Here is a 14,136-nt window from a genome sequence, read left to right as displayed (position 1 = left end):
GAGCCGCGCATGGAGACGCCGGGGAGGTGGCGAGACAGGCACGGTAGAGACCGCACGGAGCCCGGTGCAGTGTAGGTCTAGGTGGCACGAAGGTGAGTGCTGGCTAGAGGTGCAGCCGGCACGCAGAGAGGGGAGCTATAGGGGCAGGTAGGGATGGCCGGGTTTGGGGGGGGAGGGGCACGCAGAGAGGGGAGCTATAGGGGCAGGTAGGTATGGCCGTTTCGGGAGAGGAGGGACCCGACACCCGCCCTGTTCCCTGGCTGCGGGCACCCCGGCTTCCCCTCCTCGGCCGCTGCCTGCTGTGGGTGTGTTCCTACGAAAATGGGGACAAGAGACATTTTCCCTCTATTTCTCTTAGCTTTTCAGCGGCAGCTGCCCATGTGCCCAGCTTGCCTCCCAGAGGGCTGACAAAGCTATTTCTCCTTCCCTCCTCTCTCTCTTTCTTTCTCTCTCTCTCTCTTTTTTTTTTTTTTGCTTTTCCTTGGGAAGCAAATGACTCATGAAACGGTTTCTTCCCATTGAATGTTTCTTTTTATTTTTCCCCCCCTTCCTTCCCTCTCTTTGTTCCGGTTTTGCTGCTTAAATGAAGATAGTGATGGTGGTGGTTGCACATTTTCCTCGACAGAGACAGCTTGTCTTCCATTAGAGACTGTAGTTTAGGAGCCCAAGCCGTCTCATGCACGGTTGTCATTCCCTGTGGCTCCGGAGAGTAAAATATGAATTATTTTGCATGTGCCTTAGAGCAAAGAGCGGATGGGTTCCCTGTATATTCGTTGCACAGGTTCCCTCGCTGCTTGGTGGAGGAAGCCACTCTCATTTCTTCCTAAAATGTCTAATCGGTTTCTTTTAAACCTGCTCCCATTTGATGGAACACGGTACATGGCAAATTGTGTTGGTAGCTGGGGTTTGAAAGCTATTATATCCATTTTCTGCAGAAAGGAATAGAGATTGGAGTTGGCTTTGTTGTCTCGAGCCAGCGCTGGAAGCCGTAGGGATACCAGCTCACGTTCAGAGAGCCAGGAGATGATGGCATTGTGCTCCCTCTCTGCAGCCATCCTGTGCCAGGAAAGGGGAACCTGGCTGGGATATGTAGGGCACGGCGGTGAAGAGGGCCAGGGCTGTAGCAGGGGTGGGCAGGGCACCGCGGCAAGGATGTTCACAGCCTCTGTGCTGCTGAGGATGCATCTCCAAATGTGATTGTTCAGCTGTAGTACTAGCAGGGCACTGCCATGAGGGAGCTGGCAGCCTACTTGGCACTGCTGCCGGGAAGCAGATGGGCATCCCAGTGGGCATTTACAAGGCGCTGGCGTGAAGAAGCCCTCCCTGTTCTTGACGGGCTCCTTCTGGGAGGAAGCTGCAGTCCCAGCTGGATGGCGTTGTGCAGAACTGCCATGCTATCTGGTTTGTACTGGTGAAAGGTGCTGGGCTGCCTGCTTCTTCCCAGGGCAAATACCGCACGGGCAACCACAGTCTGCACTTCTGCTTGCACCGCCTGGCTTCATGCAACCTCTGGAGTGACACTATACGGACCTCCCTTCCATGCCTCTTCAGCCACGGGGCTGTCTAAGACCGCCAGTGAACATGTCATGACTTTGATGGAGAGCCCAGCAGCTCAGTTTTTCTAGGCCACCAAACAGCCATCGGATGGGATCTGGCTGGGACTCGTCACCCGCCTGCATCCAGCTGGTGCAGGGGCTGGAGGGTGTGCCTGCGTGGCACACGTTACATGAAGTAGCTTGGGTACCAGATGCAGTGTAATCACCGGTGACCTAATTTACCCAGCTGAGAAGCTTGTTTAGAGGGAGCTTGGGTAGAGACATACCCAGGCAGCTTTGGAGATGGGAAAAGGGCCCCTCTTATGCCACCCCCATCCGGTTGCTAGCATCTTCCCCTGGAGGTGAGTGTCACGTGCTGTTCACTCTGTCCCCAGATCGCCAGCACCGAGGACTCCCGCGTCGCCTGCCGCCCGCTCTCACGTGAGCCATGTCTTCCTCCGACGAAGAGACTCTCAGCGAGAGGTCGTGCCGAAGCGAGAGGTCGTGTCGGAGCGAGCGGTCATACCGGAGCGAGCGGTCGGGCAGTCTGTCTCCCTGCCCCGCCGGGGACACCTTGCCCTGGAATTTACCCCTCCATGAGCAGAAGAAGCGCAAGAGCCAGGATTCTGTGCTGGACCCGGCCGAGCGAGCTGTTGTCAGAGTAGCTGGTAAGGACATTGCCATTACAGTTGTGTCCCTATTGCTTTTGGGGTGGAAGGACGTGGGGCGGGGGCCCGTCAGCCTGGGCCTGGGGCTGTCCATCCTTCTAAGGAGGCTGGACCCGGCTCCTTTTGGCAGGGTTGCTTGAGAGCGATCTGACCTCTCTGAAGTGCTCTGAGCCATTTGCAAGCCTGGGGGGCCTGAGGTGGGAGTCTCTGCATGGCAGAGCTCTGTGTGGTCCTCGGAGCACTGGCTGGGCTCCGTCACATAGGGTGAGGGCAGTCCGTGGCCATGCCACGGTGCAGGGCATGACGGGAGCTCCCTGCTCGGAGATGGTCTGAGATGCCTCAGGCCTTGTCTGATCTGGAAGAGCTGGGGCTGGACGTGACCGTTGGGGCAGTTCCCACCAGCATGGGACGCCACGCGGTAGACCTCCGGTGTCGTTGCGGGCGGCGAGGGGTCCACTTTCTGCCAGTGCAGACACAGCCTCCCTGTCATTGTGGGTCGAGCTGGAGCTTGCTGCGGGGATGCTCAGGTTTCTAGTGACCTGAGGACATTTCCCAGACTGGATGAAACCCTTTGCTCTCCCTGTAAGCCTTGGGCCAGGAGACGAGGGGCAAAATTCAATGAACAGAGCTGGCTTGGGGGGGGCAGGGGGGAAGGGGCTGCTCCTCATTGCATTTCTGGTTCATACGTGCCCTCCCCGTCTCCTGCACAAAGAGGTCAAGGGCCCTGGTGTTTTCATAACCCTCGGGACATCACACTAAGGTCAGCGGTGGCATGCGGCAAGGACCCAGTCTTTGAGATGCAGCCCCGTGGCAATGAATATCCCTCCTTGACCAGCCATAGATGGGAGGCAGTGGTGGCTGGACATAAAATCAAGGGCGGGGGGTGCATGGTGCATTCTCGGTCCCCGTGGTGCCTATCTGGGAGTGTTTGTGCTGGGTGATTTCAATCAAGCCTTGTGGAGAGGTTGGGGGCTAGCAGTGGGAACCAAGTCACTGCTTTTTGGGGTGAAGGGTGGAAGGGACCTGTCATCCCATGTGGAGCCCAGAGGGCTGGGAGCTGGAGGAGGGTGCATTGTTCTTCATTGCTTTCCTGGCTGCCTTGTCCTCTGGCGCCGGGCTTGTGGCTGTTAGTTGTCACTATTGACTGTGCCGTTAGGGGGTGGCTGGGCCTCTGGAGCTCTTGCACTGGTGTAAGTCAGACTAAGAGAAAGACTTAACAAGGCCAAAAGGATCCCTGGAGGAAGAGCTCCCGGGAAGTCAGTGGCGTGGTCCTTGGCGGGTGGATTTGGCTCCCAAGGTTTCTAATTTAATTCCAGTTTCCTCCTGTCGTGGTTTATGCTGAGTGATCTCACGTCATGGGGATCCGATGTCCCATGCGGTCCCTTGGTGGCTGTGCTGTTACTTGGACGCTGTGTCCCACGTGCCAGGGGCTGTTCTCTTGTCAGGGGCCCCAGTTCCATCGTCATGGGGACACGGTGTTTCATGGGACCTATTGGCCGTTCCATGGTCATGGGGATGGCATGTCTCATAAGGCTGTAGTCCTTGGGTGTCATGGCTACTCTATGACCGATGGTGCCCCTTGTTCTGTTGGCATGGTGACTGTCCTAGAGCCTGCTGGCTGTTCCGTTGTCAAGGGGACCTTGTTGCATGGGGCTTGGTGGCCCTTCTAATGTCACCCACGCAGTCAAACCCATTTGTGCAGAGGGAATCCAGGCCCCGTTCCCTGCAGCTGGCCGTGGGGCTGAAGTGGGCTGGGGTCAGGCATCAGAAGTCTGGCTCTTCACGTAGGAAATGTGCAGTGCCAGGGACAGGTCTGGGCCAGAAGCAGGTTACTTCTTCACTGGCTGCTGGCGAATCTCTCCCCCTGCCCCAGAGCCGTGCCTATAGACCTGCCAGAGCCCTCGATCTCGTGCTCCATCCCAGCTGCCACGGGAGGGGAAGCTGCCAGACTCCCTCTCCCCAGTGTAGGGTGCTTTGAACTACCCTTGGGAGGGGAGAGAAAAAGAAACTAAGGTCCAGGTGCCCACACAGGGGTCTTGGAGCCCCCCCAGGGAGAGGTCTGAGTGGGGTCTGGCATCTGCCCCTGGACACCGGGGCTTTTTCAGAAGGATCAGGTTGGGTAACCAACACCACCAGGCACTTTGGAGAAGCTCAGCCTCTGTCTAATGAATGTGTCCCCTTGGGCCAGGCCCTTCTGCCCCTGTCGGGGGACCTGACACCCCCCAGCAGCTGCAGCTGTTGGGGGAAGATGGAGGACACTTTGTACTGGGCATCTCCTGGGTGGGCAGTGACCCCAGTTGCTCTTCGAGGACCCTGGCTGCCAAGAGGAAGCCCTCCCCCTCGAATATCATTAGAAGGAGCATTAGAAGGGCTTGTTCTTCCCATCAGACAGAGGAGCGAATCCTCCCCAAATGAATGCCCAGTTGCTCCTGTTTCCCACCTGACCCCTTTCCCACAAGCCTGAGTCCAGGACTTGCCCACGCTGTAGTCTCAGGCCTGGCATGGCGGCACTGGGGGCAGGGACCAGTGCTCTATTAGCATCCATACAGCGCCTGCACCTGGACCTCTGTGTTGACTCTGTATCATGAGGACAGACATCCCCGGGGTGACAGTAAAGGTCTGTCTGTCTCTGGTCCTGGAAAAGGGATGTGGGCTGCCTCTCTGGGACCCGCATGTTCCCTACAGTGAGCTATAAAAACCCAATTTTGCACAGCACTGGTCACCTCCTAGGAAGAGCTGAGCACCCTCTTTTCCCACTGGTGCGGGTCTAACTGGGAGAGATGGGAGACAAGCCCTGCTGCTCCCTCAATCGTGTGTTTGCTCTGATCTTTCCTGCCTCTCCGTAAGGCTGGGGAGCGTCGTCACACGGGGCCGATCCAGCCCATGATGAAAGGCAAGGGGCTGTCATCTCATCTGGTCTCATGCAGATTTCACATTAAAAATAACTCGCGAGTCGCAGCCAGGCCGTGCTCGGCAAGGAAGAAAGCAGTTCAGGCAGCTTCGTGCCAACAGGGTTGAAAACAGGTTGAAATATTAATACGGCCGTTTGCATTATGGATGGGGACCTTTCCCAGAGGCTGCACCGATGCACAAGCGGATGTGACCTCCAAATACTTCTGGGACCGGTGCCACCCTGCAAGGCAGCCGGGCACCTGGGTTTCCATCTGCACCCGGGGCCTTGCCCCTTGTCCGAGATCAGTTAGACTTGTGCCAGCTGTCTCTGCCAGACCAGGCACCTCTTGGTACCAGGCGGGTGGAGCTAATGGCGTTTTACCGCCTGCCATGAAAAACGCTCCTGCCTGTTTCGCAAGGGGGTTGTGGATGCCTGGCTGTGGCTCTGGCCCCACCTGCCCCTAGGACTGGCTCGGCTCTCCAGGCTGGTCATTTGAGGAGGGGGAGCTGGTTCGGGATTCAGCTCCGTGGGAGGCTGAACGCTGCCTCGCTTTGCTCTGCCAGTCCTGTCGTCTGGCTGCAGCGCTTGGCGCTCGCCGCCAGTGGAACAGGCGCATATTGAACCACTTGGGCTGGATCGCAGCTGCAGCGGGTCACGGGGTGCAGGGAGAATTGTCTTTTATCCACTGCTGGCTCCTGTGCATTTCCCAGGGAGTATCAGCGGGGAGCGACTGGCTGCCAGGGCCAATGCCTGGGCTCTGTGGGCCCGCTTGCCTGCGGTCTCCACCTCTCTTCTTCCTCACTTTCTTTGCTTCCCCTGCCCTGCCTCTCTCCCAACAGACACCTTGGGACCTCCCCTCCCTGCCCAGAGCCAGCAGTACCAGAGGGCAGAGGACTGATCAGCAAGACCCTTCCACGACCTACCTGGGACAGGGACAGGCCTGTGTCTTGGGAGAGGAGGGACCCCGTCTCCATCCCAGATGCAGCGGTCCAGGAAAGGGAAGGACACCTGATGTCATGGCTCAGACACAGAGCCAAGCCTTGTCCCCAGCTTCTGCCCCAGACTTCTGCGTCTTGGGGGCAGTCGCTTAGCCGTGGGGTCAGTTTTGCCCTCCTGCCTAGCAGTCCATTGGGCTAGTGCAATTCAGGCCCAGCAGTTTTTGCAGCCAGTGGCACACAAGGGAAGGATGTGGCTGGAATGAATGACATAGCTACTGATTTACAGCGAGGCTGATTGACAGCCTCTGGCTGGAGCCCAGAGCAAGGCTTCTTCGACTCGTGTTTCTGGAGCTGTTAGGAGCCACCGTAATTGCTCGGCTCCCCTCCCCCATTCCCTCTGCTCGAGGGAGATGGTAATGCAGACCCAGCTCCCCGCGGGGTTTGGATCATGACTCCTTGTGCAGCGCTGAAATAGCAGGCACTGTCCCTGCACCGGCTCTTTTTATTGCTGGCTGTCTCCAGCCGGACGATTTAACAGGGGTGCGGTGGACTCGCCATCATGTCAGACCTGTACCTGGCCTTTCCAAAAGGCACCTTCTAGTTCAGCTGGGAGGGACTGGGCCGGAGTAGAGGAATCGCAGGGTGGTGGTAGGCAGGGGGGCAGCGCCCGGGGGGGCTGCAGATCTCTGAATCAGCGGAAGTGGAAGGATGAGGCACCTGCCCCAGGGAGATGAAACCCAGCTAAGCGATCATATGCTGGGGGGGAGGAAGCATGAACAGGAGGGAACTGCTGTGCAAGGGACGGAGTGGTGCCCGCTGAGCACAGCTCCCCTCGTTGCCTGGTAGCTGCGTATGAGAGGGCTTCGCAGGCACCCTCTGTGCAGCAGGTCTGCCCTGACCCCCCGGGTGGTCCCCACCACATGCACCCGGGCATGTGGGAGAGCCTGGTCCTTTCTCCTGGCTCAGCTACTGCAGCTGTTCCTACAAGGTCTCAGCCATGCTGAAATCCTGCTGGAGCTAAAGAGGCATTTGGGGCATTCCCCTGGCAGCACCTGGCTTGTTCATAGACTTCATCCTCGAGGCTGGGTGGGGAGCGGAGCAAAGGGGCTTTTGTGGGGCAGCCTGGCTGGGACCAGCGTTGCGTGGGATCTCCAGACGAGATGGAGCCGCTCGCCGCCCAGCCCCTGGCCGGCTTTGTGTTGTTTCGGCAGCTTGGCACGTCGGGAGCGATCGTGGTAGCCAGTGCTCCACTTCTGACTGAAAAGCCCCTTTCACCAGGAACCTGCGTGCACAGGCTCATGCCAGGGTTTGCGCTCTGCCTGCAGTTACCCTGGTGCTAACCCGGTGTCGCTCAAGTGCCAGGCTGCTGGGGACTAGCCCAGGACTTCAGCGGGACAGACTGAGCGCCAGGTGGGGCCTGCATTGATGCAATGGGATTGAGAGGACAAATCTGAAAGGCACAGGAGGGAAGCAACCTGCTGGAGACTGGAGAGGTGCTGCTAGCCTTTTCCAAGGGCCCAGGGCTTAGCCAGGCTCCCAGCGGCAGTAGAAAGGACTCCTTTGTCATTCAGAAATGTTGCTGTCCTGGGACAGCTCCAGAGCATGTTGGCTTGCTAGAACCAAGCGTTCGCTCACTCCGCATACACGAAAGGAGCTTGTTTGGACACGAGTTGCGGGGATGCGGGAACGAACCCGATGGGTCTTAGCCAGCTGGGGTGGGGCAAACCCAGCCTGGATTTCAGGACCAAGCAGGTCTTGAGCAGCTGTGCAGATGCCCCAGGCAGGGCTAATAAATGCCGGCTGTGCCGCAAAAACCCTGCCTCTCCCTGGGGCCGCCTTTCAGCATCCGATGTGTGTGAATCCATTCGAACAGGCAGCTCTGCAGTTGAAGCTCCATTTCCAAGGGGAGGCAAGCAGCAGATCTGGCCTGTCCTGGACGGTGGACAGACGGCATCTCCAGCTCCATGCTGGAGCGCCTGGGTCTGTGCACAATGCGCGAGCCAGGTTTTCATGGTGCAGAAAGAGAATCTACCGAGAAGAGCTCTCCTCTCTGCTGGGGGGAGCCAGGAGTGCCTGTTTCAGGGCAATCAGAGCTGCTCTCATTGTACTGATCCAGGCTGGCCATCGTCTCTCATGACCCAGTGGGCATCATCTCTCATGACCCGGAGCCCGAGCTGCCGTGACAGCTGCATCGCTGCATGAAGAGCTGCCTATTGCTATCACGCTCTGCATTCAGCCCCCCTTCCTCCTCTGGAGGGAGGCACCGCCATGAACGTAGCAACACGCAACAGCAGCGCACGGCGCTGATGACTGCGCAAGGGCAAGGGAAGCTGTCGGTGAGCACTGTGATGGCCCTTGTGCTCTTAGAGGGGAACGGGGGAGCCCAGCCTGCAGGAGGGGGTCCTAGGGAGGAAAGCAGTCCGTGGATAGCATTGCGAAGCAGGGCAACTCCGGAGTGAAATCAGCCCCATTTCACTCCACCCTCGAGTCCCAGCATAGCCAAGCACTCAGCTTAAAGCAGATGAGTATGATTGCACTGACCACAGCAGAACTACACGCATGCTTATTTTAAGCAAGGCCTGGCTGCTCCGGGACCTGTGAGCAGATGCCTCCCCCTTGCCAGGGGTCTGGATTGCTGTGCATCTGTGCAGCGAAGCCCAAACGCGCTCAGGAAATTTCCAAGCTTTGCATTTTCAGTGAGAGCCCTGCCATGTTGACAGGGGCTTCGGATGCGAAATTAGGGCGAGCAACATGGCACCGTTGGATGCTTGCTAGGCGAGGCCAGAAGCAGGAAGGCTTCCTTTAACAATCAATCCCCCCCTGCTCCCGTTTGCACGCCACAAAAGCAGACAACACCCAGCTTCCGGCCGGGAATCCTGGGAAACGTAGTCCCACGGTTGTATCCTGCGCAGAGTGCCAACCTTGGACGTGCAGCGAGAGGGCGCCTTCCTGAACGCTGGAGGCATCAGAGCGCTGCAGGCATGAGCTCGGCCTTGCCTCCTGCGCGTGCTGCAGGGATGAGGGAGCTGTCGGTCTCCCAGGCTCATACCAGCTACATTTCAGAAGCCAGCGTGTTATTAGGGGAGAGATCGGACCCCAAGAGCGGATGGGAGCTGAGCAGACAAGGCTGGTGGTCGGGGACCCCTGCCTGCTTGTATCCTCTCCGGCAGTGATTTGGTGCATGGTGCTGGGCAAGCCCTTTCCCTTTGCCATGCCTCAGTTTCTCCAGACAAGGGTGTGGAGAGGTGGTTAGCTGCAATCGTCTGAAGCCAGACAGAGGGCAGGGCCGGGTGGCACCTGGGAGACTAAGTGGCTCAGCGAGGCAAGAGCTTTACCAAGCAAGAGCATCAGTGAGATGCTGGTGGGTGGGCCAGGCGGGGGCAGGTCTTTTTAAGGGGCCGCGAGGACATGGGGTACAAAGCAGCATCGTTTGACTTCCAGCCTGCGGAGGGCGGATCCGTGCCGGGATGGAGCCTCCGCGGGGAGCGGGGCCCGTGGGAGCGCGCAGCCCAGCTCTGCGAGGGATTAGAGGGGAATTCGAGACTCTCCCCCACCCAGACGAGTGCAGAAAGCAGAAAAGGAAATCGTCTGCCGTTTGGCTTAGAGAGCAAGACAGGGATTGGAAAGGAAGGTGCTTTTCCCGTTGCCATGGCAACCCAGATGGCTGAGTAACCATTCTTCTCGTTGCCATGGGGACGGAGCCATTAAGAGGCAATGTCTCTTTGGGCTGCTTGGCCCCTTTCGGGATGCCCGGTCACAAGGTGTGCCAGGCTCTTCACAGGCCAAGGCTTAATTCCCGGCGGTTGGGTTTCTCCCAGCCCCTGGCTCTGGATGCAACAGAAACCTCCTTTGATTGCCCGGGCACAAAAGCACCAGGAATTGGGGAGCTTGGCCAGGGCGGGGGGATGGGACTGGGAGGAGGAGGAAAGCCCTTCTTGCCATCTGATTGTGGATTAGCTGAGAACTGGAGCTGTGCAGCAAACGGACACAGAGGGGCTGCTGGGGCAGCAGGCTGGCGACCAGGGTGGTGGCCTGCCCCCCTCCGCCGGCCGCCACCATCACACCTGGGAGACAGGCCCAGGAGCAAATCCAGGGAGGGCTGCAGCTGCCTGGGACGTACACGGAGAATCAGAGAAAATGAGGGTTGGGGGGACCTCAGGGGGTCACATCCAGTCCAGCCCCCTGCTCAAAGCAGGACCAGCCCCAACTACATCATCCCAGCCAAGGCTTCACTACCCTCCTGGTGAGAGTTTTTCCTTATATCTAACCTCAACTTCCCTTGCTGCAACCGGAGCCCATTGCTCTTTGTTTCTCAACTCATGGGTCACACCCAAAAGTGGGTCGCAAGAGTGTATGAAAGGGTCGCAGACAAGCTTTAAAAATGGATTCTCCTTTAAAGGAGAAAACTGTGGGAAACCGTGGGTTTTCCTATGCAGGCTGGCAGAGCTCCAGCCTGCGAGGGGCTGCTTGGGGCCCCCCACACCCCACGCACTGGGGGGTTGGGGCCTGGGGGCAGTAGGTTGGGAGTGAAGGGCACTGGGTTGGGACTGGCCAATGTTTACAAATGGGCCCTGGTCTAAAAAAGGTGGAGAACCGCTAGTCTAGAGAAGAGCAGACTGGGGGGACTTAATAACAGCCTTCAACTCCCTGCAGGCAGTTGCAAGGAGGATGGAGCTGGACGGTTCTCAGTGGGGGCAGACGACAGAACAAGGAGCAATGGGCTCAACCTGCAGCAAGGGAAGTTGAGGTTCGAGATTAGGAAGGATGATACAGCTGCAGAGGCAGTGCTCAGGCTGCAATGTGCCTCACGGTGGCACAACCAGTACTGCCAACCCCACCGCGTCAAAAATCACGAGACAAACTCTTAAAGATCAAGAGATTTGGAACGTAAATCATGAGATGCTATTTTTGAAGTGTGTGTGTGTGTGGGGGGGGTGTTATTTGTGAAGGCGTGGGGGGCTGTGGGTGTGGGTATGAGGTTTGGAGCCCGAGAAGGGAGGGTCCCTGCACACCCTGGCAGGATGCAGGTGCTGTGGATCAGGAGTGAGGGGCAGCAGCAGGGCTGGGGGGGCTGTGGCTTGGGAGTGAGGGGCAGACACACAGACATGCTCACACAGACAGCCCAGGGCTCTGTTGCATGACTCGCCCTGGCCCCAGGGCCCCATTCACCCCAGCCCCTCTCCCACCATGGGGGCCTTGATCTGCCCCCCCGTCCCTTCCCCTCCAGAGACTTATCAGCTTGGCACTCTCTACATATGCCAGAAGAAAAAATCCTGAGATTTGATCTCTCTATCAGGAGATCGTGAGTCTGAGTTAATTTGACTTGACAATCAGGAGCAGAAAGGAGTGTAGCCCCCTGGGCTCCTGCAGCCTCTGGAGGAGGAGTCCAAGCCCAAGACCTGCCTTGCCTGAACGGAAAGAGGGGTGGGCGAAAACTTTTGCAGCAATAACGAGGCCGTCTCACTGGCCTGGGCGCTGCCTTGAGCGTGCGATGACCCGCTCTGTTTCTGATTCCCTAGCAGAGAAAAGGGGCAAGGGTTGTGGCTTTGGAGGAGAGGAAGGGCTTGCTTGCTCACAGAGTCTCTTGGGAAGGCTGGAGTTATCCAGGAAAATGGGGGGTAGATCCCATGACTGTCTGGGTTCAGGTTCACTTTACAGTGCAGGGATGGGCAAGAATCTCAGCTAAGTTTCCAGCGCAGACGTTCAGGTGAGGCCAGCCAGGAGACCAGGAGAGCAGGAGCCGGGATACAGGGCAGCGCGAAGCAGGTTCCTTTGGTGCTGGCTGTGGTTTATGGGCAGCCCTCTGAGCTGCCTGGTCACCTGCCTTCTTTCCCGATAACCTCTGATTTTATTGTGATTCCTTTTTCTCTGCGTCTTCTCCCGTTTCCCCTAAGGCACGTGGTGGCTTGCAGCTTGAAAGCCTTGGCTGGGTTTTCCCCGCTAGGTGCCGCTCGAGCTGCATTGCCTTCCCTCGCCACACCTGCTGGGGTTGTCGGAGGGAGGGGGTGGGAAGAGATCCGAGCTGTGATAACTAGTTTCTGTGTAAGGGGGGACACTGCAAAAACCAAACCGCAAAGGAAGCCTGAGGTGCTGGGCCTCGGCTGCAGGCCCCGCTGCTTCGAACGGAGGGGGGCCGCGCCGGAGCGCCTGAATCTGGAGGTGTCACATTCTGAGCACACAACCCACATGCGCACCCCACCCTCAGCTTTGGTTTTGCAAGCTCAGAACCGGCCTGATGAATTATTGCAAAATCAGCCCCAGACCATGGCAGTTTCGCAAAACCACCTGTTTTTCTTCCCCCCGTCCCTCCCTTGCTGCTAATTTCTGTACCTCTCAGTGATACAACCGGCCAGCACGACCCAACGGTAAATACAGTGTCACCCACATCTCTGACCTCTACCCACCTTGGTCAGCCATTAACTTCAAACGTAAGTTGGACCATTTAATTGTTAACGACATTAAGAGCAGGCGATCTCCAAAATAAACATTCAGCTGGCGCCAGTACTTGCTCCCGTCCTCCTCCTCATTATTTTCACAGGCTGGGCTCCTAGCTCACCGCTTCCCCAAACAGGACTTACCTGCTTGCTTACCCTCCGGTGCTCTGCTTGGGCTTACCCCTGCCTCATACACCCTGATACTGTCACTTAGACCTCCGCAGGACTTGCAGAGCACGTAAGGCCAACCCAGATGCTGGAATTTTTCCATACCAGGTTCTCTCACCTTGGGCACCCCGTACTCAGTGGCCTTCCTCTGGGGCTTTGTCCAAGGCTTGTGCAGGGAAGCAAAGGGACCCGAGGAAAAGAGTCCAGATTTGCTGTCTGAACTTTGCACATGCACTTCCAGTGTGGTTATGGGCCTCCTTAGCACGTGCCTGCAAAAGGGGCTCTGGGTGGATGTGTCCCAGGCATGGCCTGCTGCTTTCAGGTGGAAAAAGTCCCAGAATCTGGTCATAGTGGGTGGCTTTGCAACCCTGGCAGGAGACTGGAGGCAAACAGGGACACGGGTATTTTGTAGAAAACTATTGGGCCATCAGGGCCCTTATTGCTTTACTGGTACTGTGGTCAGAATTGCAGGAAAGAGATGGGTCCTGGCCCAAGGACCATGCCGCCGAGACCGGGGAATTCCAGGAGGGAAATGGGAGCCCGAATGCTGCCAGGGTGAGGGCAGGATTTGCTCCGGGCTGCAAAAGGCAGCTCCAGTGTTAGCTGAAGCTCTGTGAGGCCTGTCGGGGTCGGGGGGCTCCACCTGGCTGGGACTGCGGTGCCCGAGCCCCAGGCCTAGACAAGCATAAGGGAAGTGGCTGCAAGTCCAACGTGAACCCAGGGTCCTGAGGGATTTCAGCAAACAGACCCCCTCCTCAGCTGCACCCCCGCCCCTGGCCGTTCAAGACCCGGCTCCTTCCCTCCTGGCCAGGGTCTCCCTCCTGTAACCCTGATCCCAAGCCCTGGCTGATGGTCCTGCATCCCAGAGTTGGGTGGTCCCAGCACTGTCCACTCAGGTCGGGCTCTGTTTGTGCTTTCCATGGCTGCGGGGCTGGCCGGCCCAGTTCCCAGCTGGGGTCCAGCCCCGACCTTCCTGATGGCAGCTGGGTTCCTGCCCAGCTTTCTGCCCCGTCTGCCCCTTCCTGGGCGCTCTCCCCAGTTTGGGCCCAGGCCCTTTCTCGCCTCTGCCAGCTCCGATCCCTTCCTCTCTTGGCTCCCTTTTGCCTTGCACTGCGAGCTGCCCGGCTCCCACCTCCATCTAGTGCTTGTCCTGGCCCAGTTCTCACCGCCTTCGCCCATGCTCTGATCCGCACCCGGTGCTTTCTGTGCCTGATCTGCCCCTTTCTGGCTGTGATCCGGATCTGGTTCCTTTCTGGCTCTGATTCGGACATGGCTTTGATTCGGATCTGCTCCCTTTCTGGCTCTGATGCAGATCTGCCCCTTTCTGCCTCCGATCCGGATCTGATTGGGACATGGCTCTGCTCCGGATCCCCCCCTTTCCGTCTCTGATCCGCATCTGGCGCCTTCCTGCGCGCAGGGTCGGGTCCGGATGCGGCCGGCTGCGCTGCGCTCCGGAGCGGCTCGGTCGGGGCCGTGCACACGGCAGCCCGCAGTGCCCGG

General features: G+C 58.2%; 1 protein-coding gene across 1 annotated transcript in view; it reads left to right on the top strand.

The window, feature by feature from the left end:
• Nucleotides 1-1,968: 1,968 nt before the first annotated feature.
• MACF1 (microtubule-actin crosslinking factor 1) overlaps nucleotides 1,969-14,136 on the top strand; it is a 223,459-nt gene continuing 211,291 nt past the window's right edge. Inside the window, exon 1 of the mRNA XM_025198710.1 lies at nucleotides 1,969-2,203. Coding sequence (XP_025054495.1) covers nucleotides 1,984-2,203 — 220 coding nt within the window. The 5' untranslated portion in view covers nucleotides 1,969-1,983. The remainder of the gene's footprint in view (nucleotides 2,204-14,136) is intronic.

Source organism: Alligator sinensis, unplaced genomic scaffold, assembly GCF_000455745.1.
Source record: "Alligator sinensis unplaced genomic scaffold, ASM45574v1 scaffold337_1, whole genome shotgun sequence".
Taxonomy (NCBI): Eukaryota; Metazoa; Chordata; order Crocodylia; family Alligatoridae; genus Alligator; species Alligator sinensis.
Note: the sequence above shows the minus strand (reverse complement) of the source record. Positions and strands in the feature narration are given on the sequence as shown.